This window comes from Strongylocentrotus purpuratus, unplaced genomic scaffold, assembly GCF_000002235.5.
Source record: "Strongylocentrotus purpuratus isolate Spur 01 unplaced genomic scaffold, Spur_5.0 spur5_contig_817, whole genome shotgun sequence".
Taxonomy (NCBI): Eukaryota; Metazoa; Echinodermata; class Echinoidea; order Camarodonta; family Strongylocentrotidae; genus Strongylocentrotus; species Strongylocentrotus purpuratus.
In genome coordinates this window covers 813,546-833,403 of record NW_022145521.1, presented here as the reverse complement: position 1 = coordinate 833,403, position 19,858 = coordinate 813,546, and the positions used below count along the sequence as shown (strand labels likewise).

The 19,858-nt window shown below is 38.2% G+C and overlaps 1 protein-coding gene across 2 annotated transcripts; it reads left to right on the top strand.

The window, feature by feature from the left end:
• The first annotated feature begins 2,033 nt into the window (after window positions 1–2,033).
• On the top strand, window positions 2,034–19,654 carry LOC579197 (spindle assembly abnormal protein 6 homolog). Of its 2 annotated transcripts, none has more exons than XM_030980163.1 (18): window positions 2,034–2,111; window positions 3,311–3,411; window positions 4,303–4,363; window positions 5,102–5,181; window positions 6,429–6,533; window positions 7,153–7,330; window positions 8,546–8,623; window positions 9,069–9,188; window positions 9,892–10,008; window positions 13,522–13,596; window positions 14,165–14,359; window positions 14,944–15,033; window positions 15,629–15,682; window positions 16,205–16,330; window positions 16,797–16,878; window positions 17,425–17,534; window positions 18,118–18,284; window positions 19,051–19,654. In XM_030980163.1, exons 2-18 carry the CDS (start codon window positions 3,347–3,349, stop codon window positions 19,358–19,360), a joined length of 2,013 nt encoding a protein of 670 aa, XP_030836023.1. In that variant the 5' UTR covers window positions 2,034–2,111; window positions 3,311–3,346; the 3' UTR covers window positions 19,361–19,654. The 2 variants fall into 2 exon arrangements, with proteins under 2 accessions (XP_030836023.1, XP_030836025.1); XM_030980165.1 differs by lacking the exon at window positions 2,034–2,111 and adding an exon at window positions 2,292–2,402.
• The last annotated feature ends 204 nt before the right edge of the window (window positions 19,655–19,858 follow it).

Below are 19,858 nucleotides of genomic sequence, written 5' to 3'. Positions count from 1 at the left end.
AACATGTAAGGCTGCTGACTTTGACGATAGGGGGCGTTGTGAAATGAGACTAAACGGAGCTATATGGGTGCGACACCCCCCCCCCCCCCCTGTCATGATATTGTCGGTAAAATTGCACTGCTGTCGGGAAAAATGAAAAAAGGGGAGGGGGAATGAGAGGGAAAGGAAAAAAAGAAAAGGAAAAGAAAGGAAAGAGGAGAGAAGAAAGAAAGAGTTAAAAAGAGAAAGGAGAGGAAAGAAAGAAAAAGAAAGAAGAGGAAAAAAAGGAAAAAAGGAAGAAGAAAAAAGAGAAATATGAAAACAAAAGAAAAGGGGTGTCAATTAGAGGAGAAAGAGAGAGGGGTAAGGGCCTTAGAGAAGAGGAGGGATGTTGGATGGAGTCGCCACGTCGAGGGAGAAAACAAGATACAGATAATTATGTTGATGTATCGGGTCCGCTGTACGTATTCTTGGTCGATCCTCATCAGTGCAGAAGTTCAAAGTCGGTGAGATGTATTATGTCGGTCGGCCGGCAATTTTTCCCCCTTCCCTCCGAACTGTGACTTTTTATCGGACAAAGAAACAGTTTTGCAAGTTCAAACATGATTAAGTGTCGGTATCCAAGGGATCGTCTTCTTTCTCTAATGATTTAATGAAACGGCAAAGCTTTCGCGGTTCGCGCGGGAGGGGGAAAATGAATTTAAACAAGGATTAAGAGTCTGGAACGGAATACCAATCGTCTTCTCTCTCTAATAATCTAATGAAATGTAACATCGGGAGGGGGACTGAAAAATAATTGAGCACCTGGCCCGGGTTATATAGGGTTAAATTTGTAGACATTTGGACATTGGCATTAATATATTTGTCGGTAATTGGTGGCTAGTTTTGTCGGTAATCTGTGGCCTCTACACCCCCCCCCCCCACTGAAAAAGGTCTAGCGACGCCCCTGACTATTATTATGTCTATATAGACAATAATTATCAAATTTTCAAAATTAGGCAAATAATACCCCCAAAAATATGGACGAGATATGACGGTCCTTGTGCACAAACAAAATACAGAGGTCGTAAAGTGTCATAAAATATAGGCTTACCATAAGAAATGTGATAAAGAGGAGCATCAATCAATGATATTGTAGATAGAGATAGATAGAGATCTTGATCACAAGCCTATTTTTATTCCGTTTAATTTTCTTTATTTCGAATGCAAAGTAGGGCAAACGAGCGTATAGGCTTATTAATGTATGTGGTTTAAGAAAAAGCCTAGCAACGAAAAAGAAGACTCTTGTCAAGTAAACGCGGAGATATTTTCAAAACATGAACACCCCCCCCCCCCCGGCCCCCAAACCCTCCGCGGCCCCAATAAATTTGTCTATAGACGTAATATATTCAACAATCAACAAAAATGCAATTTTTCATGCAGTCTATATGGCCAGAGATCGAATGAAATAATGTCATGCAATCGCCCCACCCCCTCCTCCAAAATCTCTCTCTCTCTCTCTCTCTCTCTATCTATCTCTTCCTCTTGCAGTATGCTATCTTTCTCGTCGCTCACAAAGTTCACAGAAAAGGATGTTCCTATCCTATAGGCATCAAGGTACAAGCAAAATAATAACTTATTCTTATATTTTGTACTTTGGTGACGATGGTAAATTTAAACTTAGCCTACATAGCCAATTAAGCAAGCAGCATGCTGAAATGAGAAAAATCATAATATCAGTAAATTGCTCATCTGATGATAGGATATCCCGAAGTAAATCACCCGAGTAAAATTTATTATGATAGCAGTTGCAGTGTCATCAAGCAGGCCTAATTGGGAAAAAAAATCACAGGGTATATTATAACAACATATTGATAACTGAGATTATATTATCTAAAAAAAAAAGAGAAGAGTATGAATTTAAGTACCAAAAATTAGAAGAAAAAAAGAAATAAAGTGAAAGGCGTAAATATTCTAAAAAAGAATGAAACGCCGACAAACAACAATGTTTTTTTGTTGTTGTTGAAGATACCTTAGTGTCCGAAAATAGTAAATTACTTCAGTCTCAACGCGCGATTTTTGATTTCTTGTTTTCATTCTCGAGTCGGAGCCGTAGGAAGTAAAATAAGAAAAGCCGTTGTTTCATGAAAAAGGTATGCAAATATTATTAATTTATTTAGAATTGTTATCAATATTTCTTCTAAGAGTAAGAATCATATCACACATAATTTATGTCACATTTTATTTAATATATGAATAAATGAATGTCGGGAACGGACGTTTCTAAAGTAGATTGTTAACCGCCGCTCCGCGCAGTGTAAGCCAGCCAAACAGCCGTTGACAGCGCCGCTGGTCCGGGTAAATTAAGTGTCCTCTACCGTTGTCTGACGGTACTGAGCTGCCTGTGATACACAGTGACAGTGCAGTGGACTGTAGCTGTACTGGTAACTTCGGCGCTAGTGTAGCAAGGTATCCAAAATATAGCCTACTAAAACAGACCTCAAATTTTAGACCCCAAATTTCGTGTTTATCATTATCTCTAGGCCAGGGTTAGGGTTAGGGTTAGGGTTAGGGTAATGATGACCACAAAATTTGGGGTCTGTTTTAGTAGGCTATATTTTGGATACCTTGCTACACTAGCGCCGTAACTCTACTTCTACTACTACGACGATACTCGGCAGGATCCATAAGTCCATCTAGATCCATCTAGATCTAGTTCTTGGTCTAGAAATAGATGCTGGGTGGAAGCGCTCCCTTGAAGCCCTCTAGCAAGGGTGATCTTTGAGTTTGAAAGTGCATTTCACGCAGTTACTGTCCGAGGGAAAAATGAGTTCTGGTAGAGTTGGGTGCGGGATGGGATAGCCAGCAACTTTTTTGAGTGATACTGTCGTGTGTTGCTGGCAATCATGGGTGCTGTGTAATGGTGTGCATTGTTTGGATCTTGTACATGAGGTGGAGGCTTGCAGCATTTCTTCTCCTCTCCAGGCTCTCCCATTTCAGATGTTGAATCATGGCCGAGACAATGGCCATACGATGATATCTCTGGAGGGTGAATCTTGCTGCTCGCCTTTGTAATGCCACTGTAGATCTACGTGGAGCTGATCAAGGGCAAAGCTGCCCGACTGGCCCAGCCAGCTTGATTCTAAGGTCCGATTCTAAGCAAGGCCTACTTTTTAAATTCAGTTTGTTTCTTTGTCTTTGAATGAACATTGCTGATTGCTCAATATTACATCAACTACTAGATCTCGATAATTTGCTTCATTGACTTTGTAGATCTAAATTTATCTAGTCTTTGTCATACTCATAGACTATGTGTCTGTGAATGATTCTTTTCTGTCTCTCTGATTTTCAGTTTTAGACTGCGGTTATAATATAGATCTACAACAACATGGAAGGTGCTATGTTTGATCAAGTTCTTAGCGTTGTCTTCAAATCACAAGGCCAAGACGATAGGTGAGTAGGCTGTCTGCGTTTCAGGGCTCTACAAAGTACAGACTAGACCTGTCACCTAGACCTACTCTCTTTTTTTTTCTTTTTATAAACTGGGGGTCCAAAATATAATTTGTTGAGTTGTTTAAATGAACTGTGAAACAAGTCCTTGTTTATGATTTGAAAATTGAGTCCAGTCATAAGTGTGATTTTGTTGTTTTTAAGTTGTCACCAGAGCCTTGTAAGTGTCATGCAGTGTTTTGTGAGGTCTATTTGCCAGTCATCTTCACTAGCATTCTACTAGACCGAATTTTCTGTCTCTTTTGTTCGTTAAGCCTCTTATTTGGGTAGGGTCGGCTCTCTCTTTAGAGCCTCTTATTTGGGTAGGGTCGTCTCTCTTTTTAGAGCCTCTTATTTGGGTAGGGTCGGCTCTCTCTTTAGATCCGACTCTACCCAAATAAGAGGCTTAACGAACGAAAGAGACAGAAATTCGGTCTAGCATTCTACCAGCATGAATTTGCCATTCATTTTTGTAAATTTTGTAAATTTGACTAGAATTTACTTAAATGGAATATCTGAGACTGCCTGAAGAGTTGTTTACGTTGGAATGCTCCAGCCAGGCAGAGGGAAAGTTACGAGATTTCCCCCTCTTATGTTGTGATTCAAGTGTTTGTGGCAATTCATGCATATCAGATAGCATTGATAAATCCCTAAGTAAATGTGTATACTACTAATTTTAAGGTTGTTCAATTCATATTTTCCTACAGCTTAAATTGCTCGTATTTTTTAATCTAATAAACCAATTTTTGTACAAATTGATGGTTTAAATCAGCATGGATTTTGATCACCAACTAGGACTGATTTTTTATAATTTGTAATGTTTCATGACATTGACTTTGTTTCCTTATTTTTCAGGACTGTTGGAATCAGGATATTTCTTGAACTGGTTTCTGTTACATCACCTATTCACAGAAAGGTATGCTTATTTGGCATCTCGCCAAAAGCAACACAAGAAAGTGCTATTGCTATGGAATTGTTGATTTTATACATAAAGCATAACTTGTAGATATATAACACTGACTTATGATATTAGGTTAATATCTACTATTTGCATATTTTCTGAATTGAATACCGGTAAGATTTGAAAATATCAAAGGACAAACTGTAAGGTGCCTTGTTTGATCAAGTCCTTAGCATTTACAGTAGGCTTGCAGTTGCACCATGTGAGAGAGGGGGAGGATTGGGGAGTCCTGAAAAGGACTCTTGGTAATCTTAGCATTGGGTGGTATTCTCATAAGTTAAGCCGGGACTAAGTCCAGACTAAACAAGAATTTTAGTTCACACTTCTATGGAATGCTAGGTTTCATCTTCCTCCTTCAATATTCATGACAAAGATAATCTACCAAAGACTTTGTTGAAATTCATTTCATACTCATATTATCTTTTTCTTCCTATTTCATTGCAAAATTAATTTTTTGGACACTTTTCATTGAAGGATTAAAATAATCTGTACAGGGTAAATTAGTTTGCAACAGGCACTCCGTAAAAGTGTGAACTAACTAAGTACGCGCTAACTTAGTACGCGCTACCGGAATACCACCCATTGTCCTTAGCATTGTCCAGGAAAGTAGGTACAGTATCCCATATAGAGTATTAGTGGGGAGCCCTGAGGCTGCAACTATTGTAAGATATTCTGTTCCTTTTCCCTCACCAGGAGCTCCATGTTAGATTGACAGATGACGCAGATCCTTTCTTTCTCTACGATCTTCACCTCGGAGAGGAGGATTTCCAAGTGTAAGAGACAACATTTAAAGCCCCACTGCACCACTGACTCCTACTTGCGCCCTCTATATAGCAAACAATGCCTAATCGGTGACCATTGGTCCCCCCACGGTCCCTTTTTTCTTACGTTAATTGAGAGCTGATTTGATGAGATAACCACCTGTCAGTGACCATGCAGGGAGGTCTAATCCCTCCTGGCCAAACTAGTGTAGTGGGGCTTTAAGGCATTCCAACTTTCCAAGCCAGGGGCTTGTCTCACAGAATCAATGTACAGTTTCTGGACCTCCCCATTGAAATGTGTAGTTTCATAATATGCAATAAAACTTTATATCAAATATTTCAGTGGGGTGTCCATGAACATAGACTTAAGACATTTTTGTGAGATGGGGGCCTTGGTTGTAGAGAAATATTTAATTGGAGATTAACAATTGAGAATAGTAACAACCCTATTCATGTGACTTCATACAGATGGTTTAAACCTCAATCATAGTTTGAAACATTGATTTGTTTCAAGGGTAAAAAAAGGATACAAATTGAGGGGTAGAGGTTACAAAAACATTCAAAATAAGGGCTAACTCAGAATATAACCTATTTGTTTCACCTGTATCTTTCGAAAAACTACTTTTAGTCTTATTGGATCATAAACCCTTGTTTAATCAAGAGTCATTGTTATGTTTTAGACACATATCAAGATAGCTCTTGCAATAAAATGCATCTGATTGTAATAGATAATAAAATATAAAATATGATTGTACTTAATGCTAAATATATTACTAATTGCAGATGTAGTATCGAAAATAATATCGCTAGTGATATTTGTTTGTCTCGCAATGTGGTCAATAAGGAATCTAAAAGATCACGACGTTTCGTGTGCTATCCCCGAATTTTGGATGTGGACGCTACGCCGCCATGACACTTGAGCAGCGTATGCGTCGGTCAATAGGCCTGGTGCATTAGCCGAACCAGCGGCCGAACCAGCGGCCTGGTGATTGGTCGATCACCGTGTGCGTCGACCAATAGGCATTGTGCGTTATTGTTCCAATTATCGATCGAATTATAGACCGCTCCGCCGGTCCTCCCGTAAAGTATAAAAGACCCTTACTTACATTAGTTTTTATCACCTGACGAAGTGTTGCAGATAGCGCACAAAACATAGTGATCTTTTAGATTCCTTATTGACCACATTGCGAGACAAACGAATATCACTAGCGATATTATTTTCGATGATTGTACTTGTTTCCTTTTAAATTCCATCACAGGTTGAAGAATCAGCAAGGGTTGCTGGTGGATTTTAGTGCATTCCCACAAAAGTTCATTGAACTCTTGCAGTTATGTGCACAGAACCAAGGCCAGGCGCATGGCAAGTAAGTGTCTAGAGATTGAAGTTGAAGATGTATTTTCATAGTTCTAGTACCGTATATATATTTAGTGATGATTTCATATCATGCTGCCACAAGTTTGATATGCACATGTCTTTATTTTCAGGAAACATGACCATGTATGCTGTAACTAGTAGGCTTGCAGGGGGTTATTTGTAAAGACTTTTTGACCATCTATACACTTCATTCTATTTACATTTTGACATCATTATGAAACTAGTTGAATTGTTCATTCATCAGCTTAGAATGGAGGAATTACATTTCCTGAAAGCCATAAGATTATTGATAATTCTTTACAAAATTACCATAAAATTATAGAGGCTGAACTAAAGAAATAATGTTGAAGATATTTCATAGCAATATTGTACTCGGATAATTGTGCTGTGCAACAGCTTTTGGGCTGATTTTTCATGATGTAATTTTAAAATTGATGTCTTTGGACCATAAAACTCCCAAAGGTTTATGCTTTAGTTGAACTAGTCAGGGGATTTAAATAGCTGAACTCATGGCCTGGCTCAGCTTAGTGTACAGTAGTTGAGACCAACCCTTTAAAACATCTCACTCATCTGATTTTTCATATCTTTGGACTTTTTAATACCCATAGGTTTGTGCTTCAGCTGAATCAGTCAGGGGATCTAGCCGGCTCGTCTCATGGCCTAGCTCAGCTTGGTGTAGTTGAGACCAACCCTTTCAAGCATCTCACTCATCTCTCACTCAGTCTCAAACCGGGCTCAGATCCAGAAGTCAAGAGATACTTAGCCAAGTGCCTCAAGTTGCTGCAGGTAATACCTCAGATAAGCCATGTTTTAATCTGGCATGGTATCCGTCATTTATTAAGTGGATCTCCTACTTCTGTTTCATCTTCAAACCACTTTGAATAGTCACTGATATATAATATGTACCTGATTTTCCTATGTTTGAAAACTAACATTATCTCTTTCTTGCTCAGAGCACCAAAATGTACTATGATGGGCAAACAAATTATCAATCAACTTGTTTTTGTCTCTAAAATTAAGTGATATCAGTCCAATTGCCTCAACTTGCTACATCTAAAGAGGGGAAATCATGAAGTAATATTGACTGCCTTCTGGGCAATACGACATATATCGCCCGAACCGTAGGTGAGGGTGATATATGACAAGTCGTATTGCCCTGAATTAGGCAGTCAATATTACTATTATTAACCACATCAGACATCTAGAGCAAACAAGAAACTCTGACTATCTTATACTCTTAAATTATGTAGGCTACACAGGGTTTCCTAGCATTAGAAGTTGCAAAAACATTGTCAAACCAGCACTGTTCATCCGGTGTTTGACAGATTTTCGATACACTGCAAACAGTTTGCCTAGGGTGTGATTGTTACGTCACAATGGAGTTCGCGCAAAGTGCGCATTTTCTTATACGCGATGCACGATGTAAATTACAGTAGCTGATGCGCGATTTAAATTACAACTGGCACTATATTATTGCTCACTAGTTTAACACGCCTTTTGCCATTGACTTTTCAGCGCGGACTAAAATATTTGTCCATTGACTTACTGTATAACCTATATTGCCCGCCAAATTATACACAAATCCCATTGACTGTTCTGAGCGGGCTAAAATATTTGCGCATTGGTTTACTGTATAACCTATATTGCCCTCCAAATTACACACAAAATCCGTTGACTTTCTGAGCGGACTAACTTATTGTAATTTTTTGACTTATCCATCAAACCTTGAGGGCAATAACATTTAAAAATTGCCCTGCTCAGATGTCTGATACGGTTAATAATTCCCATTACGTCCGTCAAAGAGTAGACCTAGATCTTTAATAACACTTACAGGTGTACCATGTTCCTGGTTGTTATCCACATATGTCTTCACTGAATATTTCTCTATCAGTCCAGTTATGATCACAATGGATTAAAAAATCTTTTCTGAATTCTTCCACTGTACAGAAGTAGAATGAGCAGTGTTAATATGTTGTTTGATTATTATTTAAATCTCAACAGGAGGATCACAAGCAGCTTAAAGCTCATCTGAGTAGCAAAGAATCTTCCTTGACACATCAGCTGCAACAAACGCAAGAGGTAAATAGTCAATTAAATCCATAATGATGATGAAGCTGTAGACCTATGGTAGTCATGGTGGTAATGATCATTGTGGTGATGCTGATGAAAGTAAAGTTGATAATAGTGACGATGATGATGATGATGATGATGATGGTGACGATGATGATGATGACAATGATGATGGTGACAATGATGATGATGATGATGATGATGATGATGATGATGCTGGAAAGTGGTGGTGCTGATTTTGACGATGATGATAATGAGGATGATGACGATACTGATAATGATGACGATACTTATGATAATGGTTACACTGATGACGATGATGAATCATGTAAAAGTTGCTGATCATAATGATTATCATTATGATAATGAAATAATGAGCTAAAACTTCGCCGGTCTTTGGTACTTTGAGACAAGCAGCCAATGATATCTTGGTTCTGCCTCTTTATTTGTTTAGATACTCCAAACCAGGAGCAGTGAGTTGGAGCGGTTGAGAGGCCAGTGGAGCAGTCAGTCTGACAGCCTGGAGGCCAAGCATCAGCAGGAGCTTGCTGAGGAGAGACAGAAGGCTCTAGAGGTATGTCTCCATCTGGATCCTTCAGGAGACCCTTCATTGGGTCTTACCTGGATCCTCATGTCTCCATCTGGATCCTTCAAGAGACCCTTCATTGGGTCTTACCTGGATCCTCATGTCTCCATCTGGATCCTTCAAGAGACCCTTCATTGGGTCTTACCTGGAGCCTTATGTCTCAATCTGGATCCTTCAGGATCGAGACCATTCATTGGGTCTTACCTGGATCCTCATAAATGATTTTTGTGTGTTGATTGATTGAATTGAATTTATTCAATTACAGTAAACTCACAGCCTGCTTTTTAGCAAGCCCGTGTTACCAACATTAAACTAATCATATATAGACATCAAATTGAATATAAAAATACAGCAAACAAACAAAAAATTAAAAGATAACAAAATGAAGAAACAAAGGATGTAATATTAAACAAAAAGAAGTGGATCTTTTTTTGATTATTATTGACTGTTCAGATGACAGGACTCAAATATTTTTCCTGTAAGAAACGTGAGACAAGGAAAAAAAAGGTTAATTGATTGATTTTCAAATCACATTGCCCAAGTTCAACAATTTACCCCCAAATCCCACACTGCCATTTAATTTACTCCAAAATGAAACAAAATTTATGTTTATAAGCTGGGTGATGTTGGTTTTCACAATTTTATATCCTTATTTAATATTTATTCCTCCTTCCTTTGGTCTTTATTCCAGATGCAAAGGGATATTGAAAAGCAAAGTTCAGCACAGTGTCAGGAACTAGAGGAGAAGCATAGGAAACAGAATGACAAGATGCAGTCTCGCATTGCAGAACTACAGGCAGTTAATAGGGTAATGCACTTTACTTTATATGATGTAGGCAGTAAAATAATTTCCAATATTTTCAACTGGTTTTATCTTAGGTGTAGCTGATCTGATTACAATTGCTTAAAGGGATAGTTGACTTCTGTTGCAGAAGGCACTACACAAATATATTTTTTGTGAGATAATAAAAAACTGGGTGTCCAATTTGAAATAATAATAATAATAATAATTAACCGTTCTTGTATAGCGCATAACACATAGTATTAAAACATGTCCCTAAGCGCTCTAAAGAAAAACACAACAGAATACAAAGACAAGCGTACTGGGTAACAGACAAAATGGATGAATTAAATGTTAAATAAGTGCGTCTTTAAAGCAATCTTAAACTTAACAATGGAGTCAATGTTTTTTAGATGTTCCGGGAGATTGTTCCATGAAGTTGAGGCAGTGTGAGCGAAGCTGCCTTCACCATATGACCTGGTCATCATTGGTGGAATAACAAACAATTTTTTCTTATTAGAACGAAGATTTCTAGAAGGTGTGTACAATGTTAAAAGCTCTATCAAATAAGGAGGCGCAAAATCATAAAAACATTCATAAGCTAACAACAATATTTTGAATAAAATGCGAGAGTGAATGGGTAGCCAGTGTAAGTCTCTTAAAATAAGAGACACAGATTCATGTTTCCTAATACGATAAATAAGACGAGCTGCTGAGTTCTGCACAACCTGCATCTTCTGCACTTGACGAGCCGAAATCCCAGAAAGGAGGCTATTACAAAAATCAAGATGACACGCCACAAAAGCATGAATCAAGCGTTCAGTAGTGTGTCTATCTATCAGATTGCGAATTTTCCCAATTTTGTGTAGTGCAAAAGATGCTGATCTGCATTTCTGTGAAACAAATTTATCCATGGTGAAATTATCATCAAATATCGCACCCAAATTACGACACTTCCTTACAGAGTTAACCTGTGTGCCATCTAAGTCAATGAATGATATATGATCTGTAGAACGAATACGTGAAGATATGTGAAGGAATTCAGTCTTGTTGCTGTTGAGCTTAAGACCGTTGATTTGTGACCATTCAATTGCTTGAACACAGTCAACCATTTGAGAAATAACATCTTGTACATCTGAATGTTTAAATGCAATATACAATTGAGTGTCATCAGTGTAGAACATTTTATGAACCTTATGACTGTCAATTAGTGAATCTAGTGGAGCAGTGTAAAGTGTGAACAACAGGGGACCTAACACTGAACCTTGAGGTACCCCTTGAGAAATACAATAACTAGACGATTGTTCATTTCCTATAACAACAGTGTGATTACGATTTGTCAAATAAGACTCAATCCAGTCGAGTGCCCCACTGCGAATACCAAACTTTTGCGACAATCGTTGCAGCAAGACATCATGCTTTATGGTGTCAAACGCAGACGAGAAATCTAAGAGGACTAGTATGACTTCCTCACCGTTATCAAGTGTCAACAATACATCATTTGTTATTCGCAGTAAGGCAGTTTCAACACTATGGAATGATCTATACCAGATTGAAATTTTGCGTGGAGTTCATGATCATTTAAAGTCACTGAGTAGTCGGCTCTCATGGGGAATTCGACACCGTTCGGGTGTTTACCCAATAACAGGTGTTGTCAATCACCAGGGTTAGTTTTATGACCATTGGACCTTATGTAATGCTTTGAATTGCCCGAAGACTCTCGAGCTCTCCGAGAGATTAGGGGGTAATTCTTGACTGGACTATGGGTTTGCTGTGTGCAAATTTGTACCCCCATTAATGGTATTTCCACCAAGTCTGGTGTCAGCGAATTATGGCCTTCTGCACATGGAAACTGGCGATCCACCCCTTTAAGTACCGTTGCAGCTGTAAAGCTGCCATTCTTTCTAATGTCTTAGCAAAGAACTTCAAGTTTGCAATAGGGCGGTAATTATTAAGTACATCAGAATCACATTTCAAGCCTTTGAGAATTGGTACAATATTTGCAGGTTTGAATTTTTCAGGAAAACAACCACTATTAAATGACTCATTAATAACAAAAGTTATGACAGGTGTAAGTTCGTGAAGACATTTCTTTAGCAGGTGAGTTGGGATTGGGTCCAGATTACACGTCTTTGAAGTAGAGTTAGTGATAACTTGCAACACTTCTTTTTCAGTGACATGCTTAAATTTGTCAAATGAAAAAGTTGTCTGGTGTTCAGGAAGTCGATCAGTGACAGTAGGTAATGATGATGACTGCAGTTCTTCAGTTATCTTGTTGACTTTCTCAGCAAAGAATTGAAGGAACCGCTCAGTAAGAGGAACTGCACTGTCATGATTACTTGGAAGGACCTGTGCAGATCGTGGGCGGGTAGGGTTGATCCACTTTTCTGAACAGTTCACGGTTACTGCAGTCTTTCAGCTGATCTATGTGGTGCCGCTTTTTGGCAGATGATAGTTTATTTTTGTATTGATGTGAGGCACTTCTAAAAATTTGACGGTCGATTTCCAGGCCCCTTGGAGAAAAGGCCTTCCTTTCCAGTGCCCGAAGTTGTTGTTTTGCAGTACGGAGCTCGTCATTGAACCAAGGGGAGTTAGGATGACATCCAACTATACATGAGATCATCGGAGCATGCTTATCGAGAAGAGCAGAAAGGACACGCTCATATTGATGGATAAGGGTGTTCGTGTCATTTGATGGAGAGACACACAACTCAGATTGCAGAATGTCATTGCGAAAATGTTCAATGTTAATATCACGAATTTTCCGCATGTTGATGGCGATTTTCACAGATCCAGGCTTACGTATGTGCAGGGAGCATTTAACAGCTACATGATCAGATGGAAGGTAGCTGGTGAAGCCGAAATTGCTGACGAAACTTTCAGTGTCACGAGAAAGAATGAGGTCAAGTGTGTGACCACCTTGATGTGTAGGAAAGGACACATGTTGCTTCAAGTTAAGGGATGTGATGAGGTCCATAAACTGGCAAAAATTGACAAAATCAAAATCAGTTCAGAGACGGCTGAAATATCCATAAATATAATGATTTCTAGTACTTGTGTACCACCACAAATATTAGATAATTTGAAAAAGCTGTTGAAAAAAAACACATTTTGGTGTCTAAATTTACCTTCATATCAATTTTAGGTTCTGAAAGGACACTAGAAATGTCATAGATGAGAATAAGAGCAATAACCATGCACTTCGAAGGCATTCGTGGTCTGAAAACAGAACTCAACTATCCCTTTAATGAGCATTCACTAAGTATTTCAAAAGAAATGATAGAGTATGACAAGGTGCAGTCTTGCAGAGCAGAATTACAGGCAATATTACAGGGAAGAGTTACCCCAGAATTCCAGCTTGATGTGAAGTTGTTTTTGATAAAAGGAGAAGAAAAAAAAAGAAAGGGGGAGAGAAAGATCATTGAATGGAGGGGGGGGGGGGGCAGACATGCAGATACCATAGATTCCCTAAGATATAATTTTGAAAGATTCAGGATCTCTGATGATATTGTAATTACGTTTGATTATCTTTTTTTTCAGGAGATGCATGAAAGAAGGCAGGCCCAAGAGTCGACCATCAAAGAACTCAGAAGCAAGCTGCACATGTTAGAAGAGGTAGACAAAGGCATTATATACTGTTCATGTAGGTGTAGTGCAGTAGACAAATAAAACATTTTCCATCTCACTAATTGAAAGTGTTAGAAAAATCTGCCTTATGTGTTCCCTCAACGATCCTCTTAATGGGGAAAACATAATTCTATTCCAATTTAGATAACATTTCCATATTTTATGGCCTTCATTCACAGTGTTGATGAAGTCACCAATCACATATGAACAATTTATTTGACTTAGCTGGGTTAAAATACAATCTCTCACTTCATAGCGAAGATGGGTATAGATGGTCCAAGTATGATTTGACATGCTAGGGAATGGAGGAAAGTTGCACACACTGAATAGTAAAGTACTAGTTCAGGTGATGCGCATTGACCAACAAATGCCTGGGTTCCTTCTGTGTTGTATAAACCATAATAATGCATCATGAGGAAATTTAATAGTGCTCTTTCATCATTCCTCAATCTTTTTTCTCAATCTTATTTTTTACCTTGTAAAGCGCATAGAGAAACTTCCGTTTATTATGCGCTTAATAAAGCAATCTTTATTATTATTATAATCTCCCACTCAGGACTACCAGCGAGCTCAGCGGGAGCTCCAGTCCACGAGACGTCACACTGACCGTCTAGAGACCGAGCACACTGACCGAGGACAGACCGTTGGTCAGCTCAGCACACGGCTAGCCGTCCTGGAACAAGAAGTTGGAGACAAGCAGGCTCTCGCTGACAAGTCTGCTCAACTACTAGAGGCTGCCAATGAAAGCAAGGTAATGTGGAATTTAACCAAAATTATTGGATCTATCACCTTAATGGTTAGGAAAAAAATCAGACAGATCTTCCGCTGTTTAACATACATATTGACTATTTGTTGGCACATGGATTAAAGTGTTGAAGTTTGGAACATTTATTCCATGTAGCAAAATCGGCATTTCCAAGGTCAATGGACTGCCTAGGTGGCATTCAAAGACGACCATGTGAAATCAGGCTTGACTGACCACTGCCCACCCTTAAAGCCACCAATGGACTTCAAAGTATTTAATCATGTACAGTTTTCATCTGAAGCGCTTCAACATGGCCCAAGAAGAAGTCCAGGGACATACAATTGGCAAGGTTGCTGAGGGGCTGTATGAAGTTTTGGGCACCTGTATTCGTTTTGCTACATATTACATCCACAGGTAACATCTTTTGCACAAGGATATTTTTGACATCAATTGTTATAATTAGTGATTAAAGAGTTTGTTACGTGCATCACAAGGAAACAGTAAGACTTGGCATAGTCTTTTGTTGCATCCTATCGAGTATAAACCAATACCAAGAGTTAAACTACATCATGTTTTTTTTTTCTTCCCAGGCTCAACTAGAAGAGAATGTTCACCAGAAGCAAGCACTCCTTGTCAAACTAGAAAGCACTGTCAAATCAACGTCTAAAGAGGTTCTAAAGGTATTTATTCAATTTACTGCAATTTAGTTTGTATTTCTTACGGCAAGAAACAAGCTTGAAATGATGATATGCATTTGCAAAACATACCTTTAGCTGTATTACTGGATATAATTGTCATACTTGTATATGTATATTGCTGGTTTATAGGATATAATCCTATTTAAGCAGTTTAGCAGATGAGAGAACATTGACTGAAATCCTTTTTTTTTTCTTTGGGGGGGGGGGGTATTTTGACAATCACTGATGTTTTCTACAGTGTATTCTATATACTTTAGATCCATTTGATTTCTTCTTTGATTTATTGTTGTTACATGGGTATAAATGTCTGTATATTTGTAATACGATGTATGTCCATGTTGGATGTAAAAATATTATTGGATCAATAAAAACTTATCAAATATTTAAAATAAATATTGCTGGTTAATTTTGTTGTGGTTTTCTTTCTTTTCAAGTCAGTTGTAACTTGTGCATTTTAACAACATACCAGGAGACTTGAATATTACTGATATTTCTTTGAAATCGTCAGCAGTTTTTTGTTGTTACTTTGCAGTGTTGTAAATGGTTGATTACCCCCTTTTTCTTTGTAAAACCACAGGGAAATGAGATCATACGGAAACTGCAAGGAGAATTGAAAGCAGCAGTAGCAAAGGTAGGATGTTTCATTGATCACGTTTTGATAAAAAATAGAATTTTTTGTTTTCTCTCAAGAGAAAGTTGAGAAATGTTGGTGATTACACAGGGACAAATATTTTTTTCAAGTCACTATACTTACATGTTACAAAAATTATGTTTGTCATTATTTTGAGGGATCCACATTTTACAAGCTCTGCTTTTCAGTGGATCCCTCCATTTCCACAGGTTTATCTTAACAAAACTTATTAAAAAAACAATTTCATAACTTTAAACCATGTAAAAATGTATATTATTGAATGTTGAGTTGTTTAGGTATCTGATTTCTTGTCAAAATTACTGTTCTGTTGGAACTGAAAAATAATACTGAAATTGAAACTAAAACATTGTTTTGACAGAAATGTTCCAATTATCGTATCATAGTATTATCATGTCATAGTACCAAATTATCGTGTCAAAGTACCAAATTATTGTCAAAGTATACAGAATTTTCAAAAAGTTGACATTTATCTCCATTTTTGTAAACCTTTGATATTTGCAGATGAAGCTGAAGAACACAGTTACAAGCAAGCAAGAGAAGCTGATTGAAGAGAAGAGTCACACACTGCACTCCATGCAGGAAGACAGAGATAACCTGAAGAGGAAATGTGACTCTGTGGATGCTGAGGTAACAATTATCAAGGAATTGGGTCCTCTTCTGAGAGTCAGAGAGGCATTAACTCTTTGTACAGTGCTAGCAATAATTGACTACCTTCTTGCACTCAACAGATATCATGGAAAACAGAAAAGGAGAAATTGGGTTCGCGTTTGTATTCTTCTTTAAGGTTTTCATAATTAGTGATTGTTTGAAAAGAATGTATAAATTGTTCATACAAAGTAACAATTAATTCTTACTCATGTCAGATGTACATTCAATATATGGCCCTTTTTTGCACTATGAAGGTGATTGATATAAAGATTCTTCAAATAAGACACCTTTAAAAATAAATAATTGCCCCCCTTTTAAAACCATGACTGTTTACACGATTTACACAATACTACATCTACCTACGCAAGTATTTAATTTTATTTCATTTAGTCTGTTATTAAGGAAGTGTGAAGTCATTTTGGGCATTTTATCTTTATAATTACAGAATGAAAGATTGAAAGAAACTCTAGAGAGGACCACTACCAAGCTGGAGGAGAGCAAACAGTTGTTGAAGACAAATGAAAATGGTATGAAGAATGCTGCTACGTGTATGTGCTATTCAGATTTAAAGTGGAAGTCCACACTGATATTGAGTTGGTTTTAATAGTTAAGCATACAAATGAGAGAAGCAGGTCTGTAAATTTTTTAGCAAATTTAGATTTAGAAAAAAGTTATTAATTTTGGAAGTTACGATCAATCAAATTGGCAACACTGCGAGGTATCTTGTGAGCTCCTTTCCTATTCGCTCTGTACAAAACATTTCATAAACTTTCGTTTTTTTCTGTAATTGATAACAGGATAGATTTTTTGACATACAGGGGTTGAATAGAAACTTATTTGCAATAATGACATTTAGGATGCATGTTTAATTAAGATTTAGGGGAGCTCCTAAAATATATCACAGAGTTGCCAATTTTTGGCCACCTCTACATTTTGCCTTTCCCAGTTACAGGTAGATGACAGTGCACACTGTCCACTCTACTTTTCACTTAAAGGTAAGCCATTTGACCTCTTTCTTAAATATGTTCGATGGGAGTCTATTCATTAAAATACTTTCATCTTGTGTGTTTCAGTAATCAACTGGTTGAACAAGCAGGTGAATGAGGTCCACCTGTCCCAGCGCCATGGCACGTTTGAGCCCCCATCTCGACCCCAACCAGTCGCCTCTTATAAACCAGCAGGGGTAAGTTCTAAACAGGAAAATCTCTTAATTTTAACAAGGAAGTTCGCTTGTTTATACTTGACATGGTACAGTGTGATTGTTGTAGAAGTGTAAGAATCAGAAATATTTTGAGGAAAGTAATTTTCCAGCAATTTTCAATTTGTGTACCGTATTTGCCGGCGATAAGGCCGCAGTGTTTTTGGAAGAAAAAATATCAAAAAGTCGGGGTGCGGCCTTTACGCTACAACAACAAAATTTTGAATTTCAGTATGTTGACTACCAGAACTAAAACCTTTTATCACCTTTGGGTTAAAACCGAAACCTCTGGTTCTGGTCATTGATATATACAATCCAAATAATTGGTCTTTTGGTGTTATCATCCATTTAATCTGGGATTTAGAAATTATAGCCTTTATTGTGGTTCCTTACTATTTTTCATAGAAATAGTTCTTCATTGCATTGGAAAAATTCATATCATTATCATTCCGTTACATTTGAAGGATGTGTTTTGAATATCTGGCGTTATATATACATGAAATTAAGTGAGAGCCACAAAACTCCTTGCTTGCAATGCAACCAAATATCAATTTTTTTTGTTTTGTAGGTAGTCTATCAGCCAACAGGAGCAAACATAGGAGTGCCCCCTACCACCAGCAGCACCGGTGCTCCACCCCGCCACGCCTTCACCTCCACCCCTTCTACCAACCCCAGTGTACCTCTCAACACACCCCACTCTGGTCTAAGTGCCATCCAACATGCCTCTCATGCTAGGTAAGAAATGGCTTTTACTACATAATAATAATTATTATTATTATTATATTGGACATTTATTTTTGGGAGGGCAATCTTTCCATCATGCAAGGTGCTCAAGGTTGCTCAAGCACTAGCCTGACTCTAGCTAGGCTACCCAATTTAGGTGATCACAGCATTGAGGGAATAATAATGGTAAGATTGAATTATTAAGTGCATAATAAATGAAAGTTTCTCTATGCGCTTTACATAGTAAACAAATAAGCATGTACAAGTATATTTAATTCTAAATTCCTTCCTACTAGTGCTCATTTAACACCTGAATAGAGAGGGGGAAATATAGCTACAATGTACTGTATTCCCAAAACACACTAGTGCCAAGTCTGGGCTTGAACCCACAACCTTTCAAACTCCATTAAAGTGTTAACCACTTGACTAAGACACTGATGAGCATGTACAGATTATGTTGAATGAGTGAATGACAAGTCCAGGACTTGTCGCATGAACAGTTTGCAAGTTCCTCAATCAATTGCAAGATGCAGAAGCCCCAGAATTTTTCCTTGAATTGGGAAAAGTTCCATTTGGATTAATTTGAACTCTTCATTGGACATGGGCTAATGTATGGGCAAGCCTAGGTTCCTTAATTCGGTTTTGTTGATATTATGTAATGAGTCGGAAATGCAGTCCAAGTACTAATCCGGTGGTTTATTCATTGCAGTTTAGAAATATTTTGTGCAGAGTAAGACCTACCAACATTAAAGTCTTTCACATTTGGTTTCATTTACAGCCCTGCACTGGATCCCAAATACCTGCAGAGACAGGAACAAGCTGGCCCGATGAGAATGGCACCTCCACCGAGCTACCCCTTTCATTCTACGGTCCAACACAGGCCCCTCTCCCAGACACACCCCCCTGCCGTCAGAGGGCGTGTCCCTTCCATCCCAGGAGGATCCAAGGGAGGAGGAGGAGGAGGGATGGTGCAGGGCAAGCCCGGGGAGCAGGCCGGGGCTGGGGCTGGGGCTGGGGCTGGGGGTGGCCAGGGACAACCCCCTCTGATGAGCGCCTACTTTCCACGCTCCATGCAAACTGCATCATAGCTGGTGGTTGAGTGATTGTAGTGATCGTTCTGACGTTCTAAATGATTTCCCAGTCTGCCTCTCCTTCAAAATACATGTACCAGATCTATTTAACACAAGAGCTTGGCCTATTGAAAACATTTTCTGTAAAATATGGCTTTGCACTTTTGCATAATACAAAACATTTTATGATAACCGACCTTTTTTTTCTTGCTAGTTTGTAGTCTAATACGAATGTGAACACTATTTTTTTCAAAGGGTCTCAGATAATCTTATTACATCCCAGGAGGCAGTATGGACGTGGGGGGGGGGGGGGGTTATATAATATAAAGGAAGTGTGCCTTTACACTACTAGTTTGAGAGCATAATCTAAGGTATGTACAAAACACAATAGTGAAAGGAAATTAATGTTGTACAAAAGATTTATTTATATACATTAAATACATGTACATGGCAAACTCAAATTCTGTACATTTTATCACTAAGAAATCAAAACAGGTCTTTTTTTACGACATAGAT